Source organism: Syngnathus leptorhynchus, chromosome 6, assembly GCF_054491065.1.
Source record: "Syngnathus leptorhynchus isolate UIUO chromosome 6, UIUO_Slep, whole genome shotgun sequence".
Taxonomy (NCBI): Eukaryota; Metazoa; Chordata; class Actinopteri; order Syngnathiformes; family Syngnathidae; genus Syngnathus; species Syngnathus leptorhynchus.
This window is the reverse complement of record NC_141200.1, coordinates 10,323,984-10,345,112: the sequence shown is the minus strand read 5'-3', so window position 1 is coordinate 10,345,112 and position 21,129 is coordinate 10,323,984. Positions and strand designations below refer to the sequence as shown.

At 40.0% G+C, this 21,129-nt stretch overlaps 1 protein-coding gene across 3 annotated transcripts; it reads right to left on the bottom strand.

Moving 5' to 3' along the window:
* Positions 1-69: 69 nt before the first annotated feature.
* On the bottom strand, positions 70-20,487 carry osbpl5 (oxysterol binding protein-like 5). 3 transcript variants are annotated; one of them, XM_085914571.1, is made up of 24 exons: positions 20,255-20,484; positions 19,691-19,853; positions 14,134-14,195; positions 12,212-12,369; positions 12,018-12,091; positions 10,332-10,412; positions 9,954-10,055; positions 9,637-9,840; positions 9,325-9,409; positions 8,907-9,069; positions 7,001-7,217; positions 6,704-6,888; positions 6,542-6,623; positions 6,025-6,123; positions 5,741-5,837; positions 5,264-5,362; positions 5,038-5,135; positions 4,876-4,965; positions 4,385-4,521; positions 4,016-4,195; positions 3,787-3,916; positions 3,469-3,583; positions 2,500-2,593; positions 71-2,085 (listed from the first exon to the last, which is right to left on the bottom strand). In XM_085914571.1, exons 2-24 carry the CDS (start codon positions 19,694-19,696, stop codon positions 1,950-1,952), a joined length of 2,694 nt encoding a protein of 897 aa, XP_085770697.1. In that variant the 5' UTR covers positions 19,697-19,853; positions 20,255-20,484; the 3' UTR covers positions 71-1,949. The 3 variants fall into 3 exon arrangements, with proteins under 3 accessions (XP_085770696.1, XP_085770697.1, XP_085770698.1); XM_085914570.1 differs by having other exon boundaries at positions 70-2,085; positions 4,876-5,135; positions 20,255-20,487; XM_085914572.1 differs by lacking the exon at positions 19,691-19,853.
* Between the last annotated feature and the right edge of the window lie 642 nt (positions 20,488-21,129).

Genomic DNA, 21,129 nt, shown 5'->3' with positions numbered 1-21,129 from the left:
CTAATAATCAGTTACAGCTCATAACATTTTAGAGGCACAACATTTCGACAGTCAAACATTATTAAAGAAACAAGGCAGTGTAAGGGTTAAAACTGTTTTACTGTAGTGCTACAGTGTGCAACAAGTGTGAATGGAAAAAAAAAAAAAAAGGGCATCATTGAGTTCTTGTTCAATATAACAAAAGGAAGTGGCATATACAATCTCGGAAATTGGTGATCGAGTATAAAAACAGGAAAATAATGGAAAAAAAAAAAAAAAAAGTACACAAAATCATTCATTCATAGTCGACTTTCATCGCTAAAATTTGCTCCCGTTGGGTAGATCAGTTCTGGCACTGGACTGAAATGTTACAAACTGGGCACTGAACTGAAATATTAGAAAATGCTAATAACTAACAAAGTCACAGACATAGCTTTGCGTTTAGCATAAATCAATGGCTTTCTCACAAACTAAAACACATACATGAGAACAGCACGCAACTCTGGGAGCAAGATTGTCATCCCTGGTCCCGAAGATTTAAGATTACTTTAGTTACCAAGGGGGTAAAATCACACAATAAATACATTCTGAAATTTCTTTTTATCACAGAGCACAAAAGCACTGCAGACAAATATGTACATACCTTCTAAAAGAACACATACAACCAAATCATGAATTTTTTTTTTTTACATTTTCAAAGTCACTTGTTTCTGGGGGTTGTGAGAAACATTGTTAGCCAGTTTCCGCCATGGGCAACTTGACATTAAAAAAATAATAATAAGAATAAAGTAGATGAGCATTACAGGTTATTTGAGTTGCATGCTGCTTAACCCATCTGTTGCAGACATCTAGTTAACTGGAGCAACAGATCAAATCATACAAAGGTTGGTGATCATTCTGGGTTACAAGAGTGTTAAGTGCATTTGTAGATCATCTTTACGGATGAGTGAAGTAGTCAGACACTTCTGACTCAAAAAAAAAACATGTCAAACTGTAGACCTGTCTGGATGCTATGTAGGAGGCATTCGCACAAATTATTCCATTGGCCAAAGCAATTTTGCTCGATATTAATCCTAACTCCAAATGCTGCATCCAGCATTAACCAAACAGTGCTACGCAATCGTCCCCCATCCATTGTGCCACAGCAGGCACACAAATATAAAGACACTTTGTATGGCTCTCACTCTTGACCCACATTAGCCAATCTTCCTACACATAGTATGTGTCACTAGAAACACACACAGTGCTCCCTGTAAACAATAACTCTTTGTCTTTTCGGATTATAAATACTGTTTTGGTAAAATTATTGTCATTACAAGACGAGACAGAGCTGATGTGTGCCTACAGTAAATACAAAACACTAAATTGTACTGTTGAAAGATGTTCCTTCGTTCATTTCTATGTGTCGTGCGTGACGTGTTTTCCTTTTTTTGGCATCAGCGGTTTTAAGGCCCAATTTCTGGAGTGGAAGTTGTACGAAACTTTGGCGCGGTGATCTACCGGCGCGTGTAGGGCCTACGATTTATACAAACAACACACAAACACATTCACAGATAGACAGTATTGCAGGGCAAGTCGATAAAGACACTAAGGGATGGTGGTCTCTGTTGATACTCTTACAAATCATTCTTTGTTGTACAACTTTTTTTTTTTGTATTGAAAGACCATCTTTGATAACCCTTTCTGTCATCCCTCATCTCCTGTCCAAAGTGCGTGGGTGCCGGTGCTCTTTCAATTTGGCTACACTCGGTGGGGGGGTGGGTGGGAGTCATTTCTATCTGAAGATGTCTGACAGGCATTGGCTGTGTTTATTGCTATAATGTTCATGCTAAGCCACTCCATATAAGAAAAAGAATAGGATAAGTCCTTCACCCAACTCTCGTCTGAGTTCTGGGCCCGCCCAGTTGATTAGTTTGTGCTTGTGGGAGGGATCAAATCTCAGATCAGGGCTGGACGGAGACCCGAGCTTCTCAGGCGTAGAAGTAGCGGAGGAAAACGTGTGAGAGGAGCACCAAACAGACGATCACACAGTGCCGACTCATCCATGACACACTGTTGTCTGCTGCCCTCTGCTGAGTGAGCTGGCGACTCAGAGCGGCCAGGTTCCTACAAAGACAGGCAAGGAGTGCTTTTAAGGAAAATAAACACACACAGCCAAAGAAACATGAATGAAATTGCTCAGGGAACAACAAACTCTTTCCATTTGCAAAATCCTGACGTACGTGTGTGTGTATGCATGGTCAACCCCATTTTTCCCGACTCCTCGCATGCAAACGAAAGGAAAATGTTTTCCACTTTATCGAGCGGAAGCATAATACAAAGTAATTATTGTGACAGGCCTTGAGGATACTCGGTGAAAACCTTATGTGAGTGGTGTTTATCATGAGTATGCCACAAACTCTAAAAATGGTTGGCACAAACATGCCATGTTTTCCTCATCGTGTGGGTTCTCGTGTATTAAAAACCAATGAAGATGCTCGAGTAAAATAGCAAAAACATTGCTGTTGTGAGTTGTATCACCTCTGAATATCTTGCTGTGTCTTCTGTATGGAAGTGATGGAGGTCTGGAGGAGAGCCATGTCCTTACTGCAGCGTGCACAGTGGTTTGAGAACTCTGATGGTTTCAAATATTAAACAATAGTCAATGACAACATCTAACAAATCCCTAGCCACAACAAAATCTTAGAAAATACTAAGCAAAAAAACAAACTCAATGTCCATAGATATGAGCTGACTTCAACACTACTCAACCGGTCAGATTTGTTAAGATTTTTTTCATTGGTCATAATGAATTTAAGTACATGGATGAAAATTGGTCTTATATACAAATGAAACGAAAAGGATCAACACCAAAATCTAATCGTGACAGACTTCATTGTTCTTCTACTCACTAAAACTTCAGATTGGCAACATAACCTGAATTTGTACTTTAAAGAGTCTTCATTACAGTAACTGGTTGCAATAACATGAAATGGAAAAAAACTGCGAGTACGTCAGTATTTGAATGTGCCTTTTTGTTTTGTGTGACGACTACTACTGCTGCTCAAACTCGTTCATAACCTCGAAACGTCGTAGGTCGTACCATCATAAACCGAGGAATGTCTGTAATTCGAAATAAGACTAAACGGGTTCCATAAAATATTCTCAGAAACTATAATAATTTGGTAAAAAAAAAATCAAAACAGCATCTTTAAAGCGCTGATTTGACATTAGACCACACATGCATATGGTTTCTCTATTTCTCACCTAAGTGATTGTAATTGTGTGCTCTTTTTTAATTAAACAATCTTTACTTGACAGCCAGATTTAGAGTTTGAATTCAGATCAGTTCTACATTTTTATTTATTTATTTATATACAGTAATATAAATGAAATGTGGAAGAGTGTCAAATGATCTAAGAATATTGCATCCACGTAAAAATGACAGCAAAGTCACAAGTATTAAGATTTCTGCCGGGTCACGGCCATGGCACTCTGTTAGCGCCTCACCGTCATTATCAGAGGACTCGTGTGTCGGTTCTGGGGTGCTGCTGCTGCTCTCAGTGTTCTGGCTGCAGCTGGATGGCTGACTGCTGGCTTTCCTGTGTGTCCCATTCACTTTAGCCTGAAAAAATAAGATTTGATACTTCAGTTGCCATTAGCTGGATACCGCACAGTGTACATGTAAAATTTGGCTACACAAGGTACTTAAATTGATAATGCAGCCGGTTGAGGTCACTATGACTCGTTGGTCTCTAAAAATAATATTTACTTGTTCAAAATCCTAATGAGCTTTAACAAATGTGTAAAGATGGGCGACTAAGAAACCTTGCGTTGGCTGGGCCAGCTGTCACTGTAAGAGAGTCCATTGTGCTGTCTCTGCGTTTTCTCCAACGTTTGAATAACTCCACCTCTCTCAAATTGAACTAGACAACGCTCTGGCTCCCACGGCTCGGCTCTAAAGAAACCATTACGGGACCGGTCATTCAACAGGTCAGTTCTCATTACAGGTGTGAACCTAAAAACGAAGAGTCTGAAAGGTTTCCAAAGTTCTTACTCCACATGCTTGTAGGTCCATTCTAAGGTCACTGGGTCCTGATAGAAAAGTCGTGGGGTCCAGGGTTTGTCTCCCCGCTCCCTGGACTCTTTGCGTTGAGCTTCTTCAAGCACAAACTTTTCCTGTGTGGCTTGCACTTGGTCACGCTCTGTGATCGCTCTGGTCACGTGTTGCCACAGCCTGTAAGTGAGAAAAACACATATTGAAGGACAATTCGCTACATGGATATAAATGGAACTGTACATAGATGAGGTAAAATAATAACTAGTATCACTCCATTTAAGCTAGATTGCCAAGAGCTACATTGATACAATTGTGACAAAAAAGCCACTTGATCATTTTATTCTTCTACTGAGAGACCTGATTTACCTTTCAGACTCAAACTCTCCCTGCTGGTCAAAGAGGACAACACGTCTCTTGAGACGACTGCTGCGGACTTCTGGGCTCGGGTTCCACAAGGTTGCCTGCTGTCCGGAGCGCTTCTCATGAATAAAAACTTCACCGTCCTAATTCGAAAATGTCAAACCAATTGTCACGAAAGGCAGGAAATCAATCAATAAATAAACAAGAACACATTTTCCATTTATATTAATACTTATAATTTAGTTTGTTAGGACACTGAACAACAATGATTTAATAATCGTCATATCCGCAGTTTAACTTCACTGCTGAGCTACTTTCAGAACAGGACCCCGGACGTCATGAGATTCTTGGGAGCAACTTGGTTGTACCATATGTAGGTACTATGTACATTTTTGAAATTATAAATGACATTTCAAAATCTACAAATCAATGAATCATTGTCATACCCGAGGGTTTGAAAAACACGTTTAAAAAAAAAAAGAGAAAGGTTTAGGTACCCAATGTCCATCGACAGTGGCAGCGAGCTCATCTCCCACAAAGATCTTGCCACTGATCTGATTCACGGAAGAGGCGCCTCCCAGGAATGGCTGCATGCAGTAAGCAAAATAATTGATGCAGACCATGAAGCTCGAATGAAACAGCGGATGTTGCCAATTTACCTTTAACTTGAACTCCAGCTCAGTGAAACACTTGTTTTTCTCACACTCAATGGTAACCTTTCCACCCAGCTCTAGTGTCATCGTCCCATACAGGATACCTTTCGCGGACAGACATCCAGTGCATGTGAAGCTAGAATTTCATCTCACAATGTGCAAGCTGAAAACTGACTTTTTCACAGGCAGTGTCATATTTATAAATGTTAAGTGAAAGTGGACATTTAGTTACCTTTGCAATGAGCGTAGGGCATTGTGATGACATACTCCTCCTCCCTGCTCAGAAAGAGCAGTCTCGCTTTTCCATCCAGGATAGCAGACAGAGAGTTACCTACACAACAGAGCAGAAGAGTACAAGTTAGTTAATGTTAACATTTGCGCCAAACCTTCTTTTGAAGCAAATATCCAGTCACTACCAAGTGTAAAACAGGTTCAAATGTTACTGCTTAAATTAAAAATAAATGAGATGAAATGTAAATAAAATGACATACTGGTTAAATTAAAAATAAATAAGATGAAATATAAATAAAATGACAATGTACTAAAATAAATACAGTATCAAAAGGAAAAAAAATGATGTAGTCAGACTATGTTTAATTTTGAACAACTGCTAATTGCTATCAAAATGCATGAGGGAATGGTGTAAGAGAAAGTTGTTGGTCATGCATGATTATCAAGCATTGAAAAGAACACCGTGTATACTACATACCATAGAATTTGGATTTTGCTAAGATGCTTCCACTGATGGAAAAACCATCTTTCCTATTGCAGACATAAAAGGCAGAAATGGGCGGATGGTGCGAAACCTAGAAAAAGAAACTAATTTGTGACACTGGCATTGTGAGCTGCAGAGTAAAAACGGGGCAGTCCAGACTCCAGTTTCAAACTTGGTACATTTGTGAAAGTGCATGCACGTGAATGTTGTTTGAATTTCAAGTGGGCTTGCAGAATTTCACAACCTATTTGAATTCCTGTTTCCAGATTCAAGCGTACCTGTTCAGCTATGTAGAAAGTGCAGCCTTCACTTTGGGGATGAGGCCAACAGCACCGAAATGTTTCCCCCAATATTGGATTGTAAGGCTTCTTTAGACCCTAGAGAAGATGCAATCAGGAAGGAATATTTCCATGAATTGACCAATACATCTGTAACTTATTTTACAAATGTGTTCTGAGGCAATTATACAATTAACTTATGAGCATAAACATGATCATTAACTTTATTGGAACGTATGCGGCCACAAACGCAATCGATTTCCAAAAAATTAACAGGAGCAATAGGTCGTAGGTCATATATATATATTCCACAGACTAATGTTAATAGATTAACGTGAATGAAAATGCAAATGTTGTTTGAATTTCAAATATTAGTCAGTTAACTTTTAGACTTCCATTTAAAAAGATATTAGACCAGCTTGTCATTTACAGTTTCTTGTCCCAGAAGCTCTAATCTAGGGTTGTCTTCTACCGGAGCCAATAGGGTAAAAATGTTTTAACCTGAACCATATCTTACCTTAGGCTTCTTGTAAAAACCAGACAAATACCATCTGACAACCTGCTTCATTCGGCCATATGCACTGTCCTCCTGTGCCGCTCTAAGGGAGTTAGTAATCATTAAATAGTGCGACAAGAGAGAACATCAGAAATGATGTTACAGGTATACAGCAATACTGACTGTGAGAGTAGGTCAGCGTGATAGTAGTAGTCTGATAGCTTGTCCAGGAAGGAGCGAGGCTCCAAGATGAATGTAGGCAGCACCACTTTTGAGAGGTCCATGCCCGGTCGCAGCTGCTTCAAAATACCCCAGATCATACCCTTGTTTTCCTCTGAAACAGTCTCAACTTGGGATGACTCCCCAGCCTGAGAAACACAAAACATACCTGGGACATGAGTTCCTCAATCATAGCTGCAAGTTTGTGAACAAAATTGTAATCCACACAACAAGGGACACCTTGTGTACATGACCTCTCACCTCAGCCATCTCTTCTGTGCCCTGCTCGACGTAAATTGTACCCTGTGGCACGGGAGAAATCGGTTCATCTGATTGGTCCATGTCACTCTCCTCTGTCAACCTTCCTCCATTATCAATTGCAGAGGCATCCCAGTCATCGTGACCGTCACGCTCTGACTTGTCAGAAAATCTGTCATGGTCCATGTGGTGATTACCCAGCAGCACAGACTCATTCAACCTTTTAGGAACAGAGATATAGTAACATCAAGATCAGTCACACTTTAACTACTCTTATAACATTTTGCAGACTACTTTTGGCCGCCTCACACACGGGCAGCTGTGAACAGCCCTGACAAGGTCCATTTTGAAAGCATAGCTCTGGTCCACTTTTCCACAGTAAGGACAACTAATGCTGCGCCATTTGAATCTGAGATTCCATGTAGCCAGGGAGGCTAAGCAGTGTGATTTGGAACACACTCATTCTGGACCCTTTTTAAAATTCTTCTTAAATAAAAATGAATCATTAAAAACGACGTTTTCCACAACACGGTGTATTTAAGTGTGTTTGTATTTTGTATTCATTTACTATATTGGACTCATAGAGCCGCTAGATGTCACTGTTGGACATTTTAACATGTGTATGGTATTCAATTTTTTTTTTATTTCATTAATTTAAAAGACACTGATTAGTGTTACAATATAAATAGTAATAGGTACTTGGAATATAACAATTATAGTCAAATCTTTGTAAGGGTCCAAAAAAGTAGGAGAGCAAATCCAAATGAAAAGCCAATTTATGGACTGTCATTGGAGGTCCGTGCATCCGCTGTGCCTCAGCCTATTCACAAACAATGACCCCCAAGACAAGAACACAAATACACATACTCAAATGAAATAAGTCGACTTACACTCTAGTCCAAGATTTAACAACAAAGAACGGGATTTATCACAAAAAGCAAGAAAAACAACTGAGAAAACCAAACGACCAAGTTGACAGACCAGAAAAATCGCATTCCAGAACAAAGTAAAATCAAATCTCAAACTCACCAACACTAAAATGTTCTACACCAGAGGCATCAAAGTGTTCCTTCAATCTAAAACACTCATCGGCAAAGTGACAATCTTCGGTTAGTTATTCTCAAGTAAATGTAAAGTAAATCCAGGCGTAGTATATACGAGCAGTTGCCGTCCTAATTAGTGTCCGATTGTAAAAAAGCTTTTTTCAGTGCTACATAACTACAGTATGCGTTTGTTAACGTGTGCTGGATGATAACAATCTTTCTGAAAGGTACACAGCTCACATTTTTCATGACTTTCCTGCTTCTCAGTCATGTGACTCAGTTGGCTTTTGTCATTGGCTGGAGGAGGCCTGATGATTGTGTCATACAATGTGAAACCACAGAAAAGAGGGTGGAGAAATGGCTATCTTGAGGGATTCTAACAGGAGTTTTATAATACATTATTTTAAAGAGCATAATGCAAGAAAAGCCAAAAATGCAAACTATTACAAAAAACATAATGGCATACAAATGAACCTTAAGCACAAAGCTGATGCAACTGCTGCAGAATGTAAACCTGGGATAACTTTCATTTGGGATCAATCTGCTAAAGAAAAGCACGTGACAACCTTTACTGAGCAAAATCACACCGTTGACATTCGAACGGCACAAAATGGAGCAAAAGAAATCTTCAAGTCATCTTGTCTCAATTTACTCCAAAAATGACTTGGTGTGCTATCTGGGTCTCTTTAGTTGAAAGGTTTTGCAGCAATGGCAAAAGGTGGATACATGGTGCCCCTCAAGAATTTTTTGTTCTTTACATTTGGAGGACTAACACACACCTGATGAGCCACACCAATGTGCCACAGCACCGCAGTTATGTATCACTGCCGTGTAGAATGCTGCAATATGAGTGCGTTATGACTTACTGCAAAAGCTCTGTGTCTGCTAGTGTGGTAGACTGAAGAAGATGGAGGAAGTGGGAAGACTCAGAAGTTGTGCTGATATCCCCTTCTTTTCCAGACTTGGCTGTTAGTTTGTAGAGGCTGGAGCAACTCAGAGCAAGCTCCAGTGCATCCATCCAGCATCGGCCTGAAGTGGCAAATATGTAGGTTTAAAGAAGAGCTTGTACAATACATTGAAGAATTGCTCAAATGGGGGAGTTTCCCCCCCTTAAAACCTGAAACACTTCAACTATTTCCTTTTTTTGTCAATAAACTCAAAATGAATACAATTTACAGTGTGCATCCCTCAAACTTTCCTTCTGCTTTTAGTATAAAAGAAATAATCTGGAGCCATGTGAAGAACAAAAACTTTGAGCTTTCACAATGACAATCACGTACTCACCATCAGACTCAGAGGATGCTCTGAAGATCAGGTAGTTGCTTGGTAAAGGCTGTGTGATGGAGCCTACATTCTCTCCTTTGGGACCCTAAACATTCAGATCAAAATGTGTGATACATCATGGAGTGGAACAGAGCAATTCTTCAAAAAACGTATTAGTTTTATTCTTATAATGAATATCTAATGATGTTTTTTTCAGTGTTTTATGTAGCAGAAAGGAGGGAGTTGACCCGGCAAGGCCTAATTACAGTAACTGTAGCCACCAGCAATTGATGGCTAATCGATCGGGGCACCCAGACTACAAACATGTCTGACCTTGACAGCCCAAATGGATTTGTCTAGTGGATGGTAAAGCTTGAAGCAGAACCCATCCTTCTTTGAGGGCCTCTCGATGAGCTTGCAGGAACTCAGCAGGACAGTGCCAACCCAGTGGTCAGTTTTAGGGGTCTTATAGATCAAAAGAACACCAGGTTTCAGGGCACACCACAGCTTGGTCCAACTCTTTAAAGAGCCACGGATCTGAAAAATAACAAAGGTAACGGAGTGACATTTTAATCATCACACCTCACCCTAAAAATGGGAACACATGATACAAGTAGAAAATAAACAGTGCATAGCTTCAGCAACTTTACCTTTAGCCAGTCTGACATAATGACAACGCTCGGGTCTTTCAGAGCACTGAACAATTCTTTCGCAGCCCGCTTCTTTTCTTGACGGTAATTCTGCTTTTGGACCTGTTGTAGAGGAAAAAGAAAGCTAAATTATCAAAACAATGCCCTTAGTACATAAACCAAGTACAACTCTGGATGGATGCAGAATCCAATAAAACAATACAATGTATTCGGTGATTTGAAAAACTTTAGTAGTCAAATGAAGTTTTTAAGGGTGGAATTCATATTTATTAGAACTAATACCTGAGGGAAATTGGCATAAGATATTTTTGTATGTTTTATTTTTTTAATTATGAATGGAATGAGCTGATGATGATACTGAATGACGCATGTGCAAACCTTAAGAGACTCCTTCCGAGCAAGCTTTTCTGTTGGTGAGGGACAGTCCTTTTCCAGACCATTAAACATCCTAGACTCAGACTGGAGGAAAGAAGGAAGAGAAGTGGCTTTTAATGATGGTCAAGCAGCAAACAATGCAGTCATGAGACAGGGAGACGAAGGCGAGTCATTTTTCTATACTATCCACACGAATCAGTCCCTTTAACCCCTTTCATGAAATTGCTGTAATATCCTCCTCTCCCTTAAAGTCACTTTTGTGGGTCACAACACAGCCACCCCAAATTAAAAAAGTGCATAAAGTGTCAAGAGAAAAACAGTCAATGTGATGGATAGTGGTTATAGCCTCAGAAGCAACTGCACTTAGCAGTAGCAGTATCAGGGTTCAGGTAGAGGTCAGGAGCTGGTGCCAGCCCAAATACTGCAGAGGAAGGGCGCCCACGACATATTCAGCAGCACCTCAATGGCCACAAAAACAGGTCTGAGGCGGTCCACAGATATTTTGGTTTATCTCCATTTTGGTTTACCTCCTTGTCCACCACAAAGCTCTTAACCTCTGCCTCCACCAGACTGGAGGGCCCCTCATGGGGGATGCAGTGGGGTCCGATAACTGGGCGAAGCAAATATGGGAATGGGAACAAAATCACCACATCAATGAAGTGGACCAAGGGGAGGCATCCGGATGGAATTTCCCTGGGACACGCAGTGGCTGGTCATAAAACAACCATAAAATATAAACTTTCGCAGATGAGGGCTAGAGGTCCTCCTTGGGGTAAAGCGGGGAAACAGCATGACCCACAGGGGACGTGTGGCCCAGTTGCTGTCCGTGAGGCTGGCCTGCAGAGCGGCTTTCATAGAATGATGAAGTGATGTTTCCAGGTTGGTGGTACGCTGGAGTGAGGTGAATTTTCACCCTCAGAACCTTAGCACCTGCTGTCTTGTGCTCTGAATAGAACTGTGGGCCCATGTCAGTCATAAGCTCAGCTGCCGTGCCAAAGGGGCAACCCGGGATACAATTATTAATGTCCAGGCCACCTCTGCTTTTAGGTCGTAGATGAGAGGGCAAAAACCTCTTGCCACCAAATGCAAAGAGGCATTTGCCAATGTCTACCATGGTGAGGTGATGAGTAAACAGTGCACCTTCACACAGTCCAAATGTTTCTCTGGGCACCAGAAACGGTAACAATGGGGCTCTATTTTTATTATTTTTTTACATCACAATATATTTAAGAGTCTTGACAAGGGAACGGCGAATATGAGTTTACAGTTGGTATGCAAATTGTTATAGTTATGTTCAAAAGTGTCCACTGAATTTTCTTTTTTTTTTTTAGTTCCCGTAAAGTTACGGTAAAGCAACGATATGTACAAGACATCTATATGCCAGTCAATTATGTACTGACCAATTCTTGTTGATATTTGCAACCAATTAAAACAAATGAGAGGGACAGGATGACTTGAAAACAAATTAAGACAGTGGAACAAATAACACAGAAACACAAGGGGCAGCATGAGATGTTAAAGGACTAATTTGCCTGTGGTTCCCTCGAGGCCTTGACAAAAACACACTTTTTTTTTTTCCAACCACAATAATGGCCTGCAAATTTACCCTAAACAACTGATCAGGTGGTATTAAAAAAAATGTTTGGGGAAACTCTTATGAAGTTGCCCAATCAGAATCTGTGTTCTTACCTTGCTGCCTGGTGACTGGGCAGGACTAAGTTCATTAGTCATCAGGGAGATATCTTGCCTGTCTGTCTCACTGCCTGGTGGGAACCCACAACACACAGGCACATGAACTGAGGGATTCAGTCATCTGACAGATTGACCGGGCCACACGTTAATGATGAATAGCCGCTCAGGTCGTTTGAACGTGGCTAACTTACCTGAGCTGAGGTTGTAGAGATCGTTGTCTCCCCCATAAGAAAGGTTTCGTGTGAGGATGCGGGGGTCAATTTTGGGTGGGGAAGAGGCATTTGGACACAACGACAACCTTCGGTGGTACAAACTCTCCTCCTTCATCCTAACAATCAGCTCACCCTGTCTGTGGAAAGGGCAGATAAAAATGACAGTATAAATAACATGTAGTTATCGCGATATATATATTTTTTTAAACAAGAACCAATTTTATTTGTGTCACAATGTCACACATACGGATCTATTAAACTCCCACCCTCTGTTGAAAAAAAACATTACTGTACACTTAACTTGTCATTCTTACACAGGCACAACGATTACTAGTGACAAGCTCATCATTGTCTATGAATAAAGATAGTTTGTGTTGCACCTCTTGATCAATTCCCGCCCATAGCAAATGCTACTCCACCAAGCTCCCAATCAGCTGCAAGAAAGCTGAGTCTCAAGACTTGCTACACATTCCCAAACATAGTGGTGTGGATCTAAAAAGCCACCATTGACTTGGAGAATACATCTTGATGGCGAAAGGTGCTGTCAATCGGGAGATTCAAAACAAACAATGTGCGCCACTCGAGCTATCTAATCTATTATCTTCAGATTTTTCTGCAAGAATACTGACAAACTACTCAATATTTAAATAGGTTCAATTGTGAATTATGGACTTATATGTACCTATAGGTACTTTGTACTAAATCACCTACGACAAAATGATAGTTACACATGCAAAGCTTACACCATGAAAGAAATTCCTTTTTAGCTCAGTGGGAGGCTGTGTGGTAATATTCTATTCTGGGTCTTGCCAATAGTGAAGGTATATTTAAAGGATTTGAATGAAGAGAATGCCTTCCAGCCAAAAGTCAACTAAAAAAGGGCCGCCATTGTTATGTAGGACTGTGGCGACTCAAAACCATCTTTGCCATCTTTACCCTACTGTAGTGATATACCCTTTCCCTGAGGGTAAATGTGCTATGGTTCAGAAGGTTAGTGGCAGCATGGTCGTCAATGACCCAGTTTAGAATGGAAGGCTACAGAGTATGAGAACATAATCATGTGTCATGGGTAAAGAAAGAAGCCCTATGAAAACAGCCTTGAAACCTAACAATTATTTTATACTGATTCGGATTTGGACGATTGCATGGAGCTAGAACCTCTTCCAGTAAATACTGGGTGAATTTTTTAAAGAAATATTAGAATGTTGGTCAGATTGCATTATTCACACTACAACAGTCATTCTAAATCAACTTGAATCTAGTCTTAAGGATTGGCTGCCCCCAAGAAATAATTAGAAAATGCCATATTCTATCATCAGACAACACTCAGCTGACTCCTGTATACTTGATACTAGCGACATAAATATAGACGGCGAACGGTACAATTATCTTTTCAGAAGTCACTAAAATATACTCCTCTAAAGATAGATGGCTGAAAAAGAAGCCGTACATAGTCATTACCCTTTCCAACCATATTCAAGATGAATAAGTACTCTCCAGCTAACCTCCATCCAAGAGGTCCTTGTGCAAAATCAAACATTTCTTGTCTTCTCATTCAAAATAAAGAACAGATAAGTTCTTCTTAGTTCTGCGTAATTAATATTCGTGATGTCTGCTGCATCACAAACATTACCACTGGTATCGGCATTTATACCAAATGACAAACTTTTAAATGCAAAAATCATAGGAATGTACGATGAGTAAAACAAACGCACTAATGAATGAGCATCCATCAGGAAATGCCTTGTAAACAAAGTTACCAGGCAAATAAGCAAGTTTAACATAAACAGAAAATAATAGTCATTTCAATAGAGGATAAATCATCATACTGCTAATTGATCTGATCTTATTAATTATTAAGGTGTGAAAGTGGTGGCCAAGTAGGGGAGAGCTCAGCTTACCTTTCACCTGAGTTGCAGTACACACCACATCCAGAGGCCTTTGTCAAAGCCACCTGTCTCACCTGTAGGGATGCACAAACACACAACAAGCCGTCACTTAGAAACACGAAGTCCCGAGGGCCTTATATCCTCACTTCCTCCTTCCGATGCTCTTCACTAAGGCGGGTGGAGAGGAGACTCAACTCTCCCGGCACCAGGCCCAGTCCTAAGGGAGGTTCCTTTATGAGATTATTTGCCAACTGTACACACACCGCTGGTAGCCTACTACTAACTTTGTAAAGCTGCAAATAAAGACGTACCATATTTGAATGTTGACTCGCCCTATGATGTTCAGGATATTGCGGCTAAAATTTCAACTGACACCAACACCATTCAAAGTGTGAACAGAACACAAATATGTACTTATCGCATTTAAAGTTTTACTAAACACACAGCTGGGTGCAGGTCGAGTGAGTTTGAACGAAACAAAGTAGGAGCATAATACTGGTAGTTTGCAAGCATATTCCAAAGCTGCTGATGTGTTGCTCTTACGAAATGTGTTGTCTTCTGAACCTTCTGTGCAAGCCATAGGAAAAAAATAAATAACATTCCATCTTTGTATGGTCTGTAAATGGGGCTTGAAACAATATATTTTTTTAATGTTTGAAATGCAAAGTGTAAGGAATAGGTTTGATAGCAACGACAATGACGAACAATGACTCATTTAATAAGAATGGCACGTTTCACTGTGCTAAACACAAAGCATTGTTATCTGTAACCTGTCTAGTAGTAGCAGACTGATATCAAGTGACATTACTAGCAAACCAAGATAGATCACAGGCCAGAGGACATTATGCTTGCCAGCATTCTTTTCTGTTCTTTGATTCATCGTGCATTAGGCTTATTGGATGTGGCCCAATTCATAGCTAAAACAAAATAACATAAACAGGTTGTTGGCTTTTAGTATTATTCATAATGAATACTTAACAAATATTGCCTTCTTATATCTGTGATGACAAACAATGGCAGGTGGGAACCAGTTCCTGAATAAGCGTTGGTTTCACCACTGAGCTTTTTCTACATCTGATTAATACGTCTCAAAGCCACATTTGCCATTGTTGATCAGGGTGACATGTCACATACACAAAGAAAAAAAAGAAAGAAAAAAAAAATAACAGAGTCGCAAATGGAATATGAAATATAAATGACACCAAGTAGAAGTGACTCATCATGACGGTCAACACTTGCTGCCTGAAAATATATAGGGGCAGTGCTAAATTATGTAACATGGTCACTGTTTTCCATGCACAGTGTGTAGAAAAAAAACTCAACTGAATTGATTCTCCACTATCCTGGAAACAAATCCTGTTGCGAAACCTGAGGACTCACCTGGGTGTTAAGTGTATGCTTACTTGTAACAACAAGGAATCCTGAATGTCACATTTCTTGCTTATCCACTACTGACATTGAATTAAAAACATTTTCTTTTACAGACAGACACATTTTTAGGGATGAAGGTGAAAATTAACGATTGGTTAATTGTTAATAAATTCATACTAAATCCAACTAATGTGTGGTCAATGTAGGTTGGATCAGTTATCATCCATACTACTTTATCCACCCATTCATTTTCTGAACCGCTCATATATGAACAACCATCCTTTGTTAGAAACAAAATAAAAGTACTGGTTCAGTATACGTTTCCTCCCATCTGCAGTCCCTTCTCAAGGTTTCTCATTGTTTCCCAGTAGGGATTTGGGGAGTTTTTCCTTTCCCTCCTGGTGGTTAAGCTCAGGGGATGTCAAGAATAATTGTCGAATTTGGGCATGTGAAACCCTTTCAGATGTTTTTGTGACCAAGGGCTATATAAATAAATTCTACTTGGCTTGACTGGAGGAACAGGAAAATATCGCTTATCAGTGTAAAAAACAAAGCCTTATTGAGAATCCCTATTTGAGACCCCTGATTTAACCCTACTAAATGGCTCCTTAAATTTGTCTCGAGATCGGTCAGGAGAAGTGGTTATTGATTGATTATAAGATGCACAAATTGTTGGGTAATCTCTCAAGACATAAAAATGAAATAATAATAATAATTGGAGGTATGACGTCAAAATCGCTCTAAAAATACACAAGCACATAACCTGCAGCCTAGGAACAAACCTCAAGGGTAATTAGGTACTTGCTCAAGTGTGTGTGTGTGTGTGTATGTACCTGTGACATCAACAATTTCTTCCTTGTAATCATTTCCACCCATTGAAAGAATAAGAAATATTAGCAATTCCTAGAGTTCAAGAATTGGCAAGTTCTGTCTGAGGGAGCACCAGTTTAAAATAAATAAATGAACGTTTCAATTATTGAGAAAACTATCCATCATGGTAATGAGCTTTTCTTTTTGTTACTTCCCCATACGTAATCTTAACGACATTAGCCTTTGACCGATATGACCTTGAAATTAACCTTGTGGATCATGTGACCTCTTTTTCACATAATGTAATCTCATGTGTTTGCTAAAACATCTAAAAGTTTGTGTTTTCACTACATTTTGAGATGGCCCCAAAGGCTATTATTAAGACAGTTGACGATTATTTGATTCATTTTGACACTTCTATTAATAGCTTGGTTTTTACATTATTGGCTGTTATGTTATGGGCTTCTACAATGGTGTTTACATTGTTTTAGATGTGTAATAAGTGTTATTTCCACTGCCCAATGCATTCAAATGCATGACTTTTCTGTGGGAAAAATGTAACATTTTAAAGAGAGGGACCTTTGGGGATGAACAACATAGTGTACAGCTGTACTTAACCATCGAAAAAATAGCAACAGGAATCTTGCCGCAATATCAATGGCTAAATCTTTGCTCTCTGGGGGCAGTGGGACGGATTCAAAATAGAACATATCAGTCCAGATTTCTCCAATGGTCATGAAGGCGAAACAATTATGTCACAGAGGAACACTGCAAGGCTGAGCCACAAACAACCCGAGTGCAACCACTGTATTACAAGTCAAAGTTTCAAAAACAGCAGAGGATTTTTGTGGTGCACTTTACAGAAGCACTCAGGTGCAATTAACATATTTTATAAAATGACAACTTTCATGGCAGAGCAGCCTGCCAAAGAATGCTACTTATGTTCGTGGCTTTCTGGGATGGCTGGTAAAATCAGCAAACATATTTCAAGGCAAGCTGGTGACAAATACAGATAAAACGGCACAGGTATTTAAAAGGTATGGAGGAAAAAGCCGGGGGATAAGTACTTGGCACGAGCCGATTACCAGTTTGACGGTTTACCACCGTGTTGTGTTTTAATAACCGATAAAACTGTCTATCATGGTAATGAACTTTTCTTTTCTTTGTCAGACTTCTAAACAGGGCATGTCCCGCTCCAATATGATTGGCTGCTTGCAGAGATGAGACCTAAACAGTCTGCCTCTCGCTCTTAGTGCATGACAGAATGATGATTTCCCCACCGATATCGATAAACGCTAACTTCCTACTCCTTCAAACTGATCGCCAATAACAAAATTGCTGAATAAATCTAAACTCAATTACTCTCACTTTACAGAGACTTTTAGGCTGCACTGTATGTCTAAAGTATATATATTGAAATTATAATGTGAAGGGTGACAGAGGGCAAGCAACACAAGCCGCAGCTGGTTTCAGAGCAGGGATATGGGTGCAGAGGTCAGCTCCAGAGTGTCTGCTTGAAAATGGCGTCTTTTAAGTATTTACCACTGCGCAGCGTGGAAGCTGGGACATCTGTTGTGACTTGCTGCTTGCTCCACCAAGCAAGCAGTGATTAAAACACAGCAGATATCACCCACAAAACAGGACTCAAAGAGCTCTTCAAATTCTCACTAAGCATCAATCTCCTCCAGCACTCTCTCCTCATTTATCATCCAACAGCCAAGCAAAGCCGGAGTTCTAGTTGATAGGCTTATGGAGCAACACCATTAAAAATCCCCGCCTGAGCAAGGTAGAGCGTCACTCGTCAAGAGCAGACGTTAGCGTTAACTGAGCGACGCCAGGAGATGTCAATCATTATTAAAGCTATATATATATATATATATATATATATATATATATATATATATATATATATATATATATATATATATATATACACTTGTGTGTGTGTTGTTAATGGAGGGTTAGCTTTCATTAAAAGGACATTAGATATTAGCATATAAAGTAACACAGACCTAAGTAGGGTGGATTTTTATTGATCGTTTGACCTACTTCCTTCCTTTGGCCTGTCAGTACTACTCATCAGAATGACATTCTACTTGTGTAGAGTGTCATTCACTAGTAGATTATTACACATCACAACTAGTCTTTAAGACTTTATTGCTCTTGGATTACAAACAGTTGGAGGGTGAAATTGCAGATATGTCACGGATGCCCAATTCCGGTCCTGGAGGGCCGGGCCGATCAGCCGATCAGCAAGCTCTGGGAAGACTGAAACCTGTAGAAGTCAGTTCCTCAACTTTATTAGTTTTTATGGCCACCTGTTCCAGCTTTTTTTTTTTTTTTTAACATGTTGCAGCCATAGAATTCCAAGTTAATGATTATTTGCTATACACAATAAAGTTGATCAGTTTGAACATTAACTACCTTGTTTTGGAGCGTGTTCAATGAAATGTAGGTTGCACATGATTTGTAAATCATTGTATTCTGTTTTGATTTATGTTTGACACAATGTTCAAACTTAATTGGAATTTTACTTTAATGTCCTGATTTAAAAAATATACATTATTACGCTGTCGTTGTTGAAAATGGTACGATCGGTGCCAAGCAGGCTGAACTATAAAGCGGCAAATTTGCTCAGCCAATTAAAAATGAATTTATTACCTGGTTTCAACAGAATTTTTTGTGCTCATCCTTCATTGACTGTTACCGAATCCTTATTTCAATTCAAGCAGAATAATGCTGCCTGGAGGACTTTAATAGCGGAGGTCAGCATGGAGGCAGCTCAGCATCTAACAGTTGATATCCCCTTGTCCTCCTTCAGCCAACAAACTAGTACGTACAGACTAAATCAACAGCACTAGAGGCAGCCAAACTACACTCAATTGTTTTAAGGCACAACCAAATGTTGAATGAACAATCCATTAGTAAGGAAAATCTTATTTTCTTCGAACATAAAAGACACATTTCTGTATGATCTTTTTATCTATGTCAACACTAATGGGAGAGAGGCTGAGCAGAGCTGGATGACACAGTTAGCACAGCATGTTTCTTTTTTATCAACACATCAAAGATGGCACCGGGTGTCACAATAATCCGATGATAGTGTAAACATAGGATATATCCACTAACTGTAGTAAAGAAAGTCGAGATTGTTCCACAAACACTTGCCCTTGATGAAAACAGGGGGGAGGGTCAAGCATTTTGCCATTTGGAACCTGCTTGTATTCTGTTCACACCCCCAAATCAGAAAATGACAACGCCTCCACATTACACAATTTGAACGTCTTCCAGCCAGTCAATGTGATCTTTGAATCCCACGCCATGGCAAACCACTTGATTTCTTTCACACGTTGCATTGGCGCATCGTGAATCATCTTATCCTACTCACATTCATCCTTGCTGTTCATGTTGAGGGACTTCTGTCACATGTGCCTTTTAGGTCTTCGTATTACCATTTTACGTTGATAAGACCACACCATCAATGGGACTTGCATCCAAAGAGAGACGTGTTTTGCTTTCCAGGGTCGAGTACAATGTTTATGGCTGCCATTCTGTCAAGTGGTATAGTGTAGCAAGAAAAGAAAAAAAAAAACTGGGCATGAGGCTCGGCTAGCTCGCTAACGTGGCGAATCCTGACTTGGGAGTCGCAAACGCTAAGCTAGACACGTTAGCCTGCGCCCTACCCCACAACACACAAAAGTGGGCGAATTCCTCCTAACGGCAACGGCGAACCGTTAAGTACTAGCCCCAAAAACATAACCGTTGCTTCAAAGAACAAAATGTCCGAATACTTGCTGATCAGTATACTCTTTTACTTTGCAAGCACGCGGCAGACAATAACACTCCCGATCGCACGTTATTCCGACAAATCCAAGTAACGTTAGCTAAAAATAGCAAGTTATCTCAACCGACGTGATGCGGCAAGGAAGCCCTCAAAAAAACGCAAACTTACTGTGTTTCACGATTCATGCAGTTGTCTCCGAGCTCCCGTCCCAGTTCGGCGTCATATCGACAAGGATGGAGGCGGGAACCGCCTCAAGATCGGTGGAGCGTTGTGGTGTGAAGAAGTTGCTCAGTCTCAACATGGAGAGCGTTGAGGGTGACTCCAGAGCTGGAGGCGACTCACTGCCAAGCCCGCTTGGACCGCCGTGTCATTACGACTGCACTGGGAGCATTAGCGCCCTCTACGGCCAAAGCAGCGTACAACATCTTCATTTTGACAACACGACAGCATGACTACGATCGTGGTATGCTTCATATGTAATAAATGTTCAAAATTAATGTAAATATCATACGTTTTAAATATATACATTGAATTTAACTTGTTTTTAATGACATCAAAATAAAAACGGCTGCTCATAATGTAGTAAAATGTGATACCCAATGGCATTTATGGCAACATTACCTGCACTGCATCATCTGATGCTGCAAAAAACAACAACAACAACAACAACAACAACACTGGTTTCTCACCAGTGTGCGTTCTTGAGTGCTCTGTTAAGCTTCTCTTCCAGCAGAATACTTGGCCACAAACTGAGCATGAAAAAGGTTTCTCGCCAGTGTGGATTCTTGTATGAATTTTTAAGTGTTCCTTACAAAAGTATTTTTGGTCACAAACTGAGCATGAAAAAGGTTTCTCACCAGTGTGGATTATTTTATGTCTTTTTAAGGTTCTCTTGTCAGAGAATATTTGGCCACAAACTGAGCTTGAAAAAGGTTTCTCACCAGTGTGGATTCCTGTATGTCTGTTTAAGGTTCTCTTGTCAGAGAATTTTTGGCCACAAACTGAGCATGAAAAAGGTTTCTCACCAGTGTGGTTTGCTGTGT

Excerpts from the sequence above, each read along its gene's own strand:
- osbpl5 (XM_085914570.1), bottom strand. Across the intron at positions 9,841-9,953 it reads TTATGTCAGACTGGCTAAAG|ATCCGTGGCTCTTTAAAGAG; the intron begins GTAAAGTTGCTG and ends GTTATTTTTCAG. Across the intron at positions 5,838-6,024 it reads CTTTCTACATAGCTGAACAG|GTTTCGCACCATCCGCCCAT; the intron begins GTACGCTTGAAT and ends TTCTTTTTCTAG.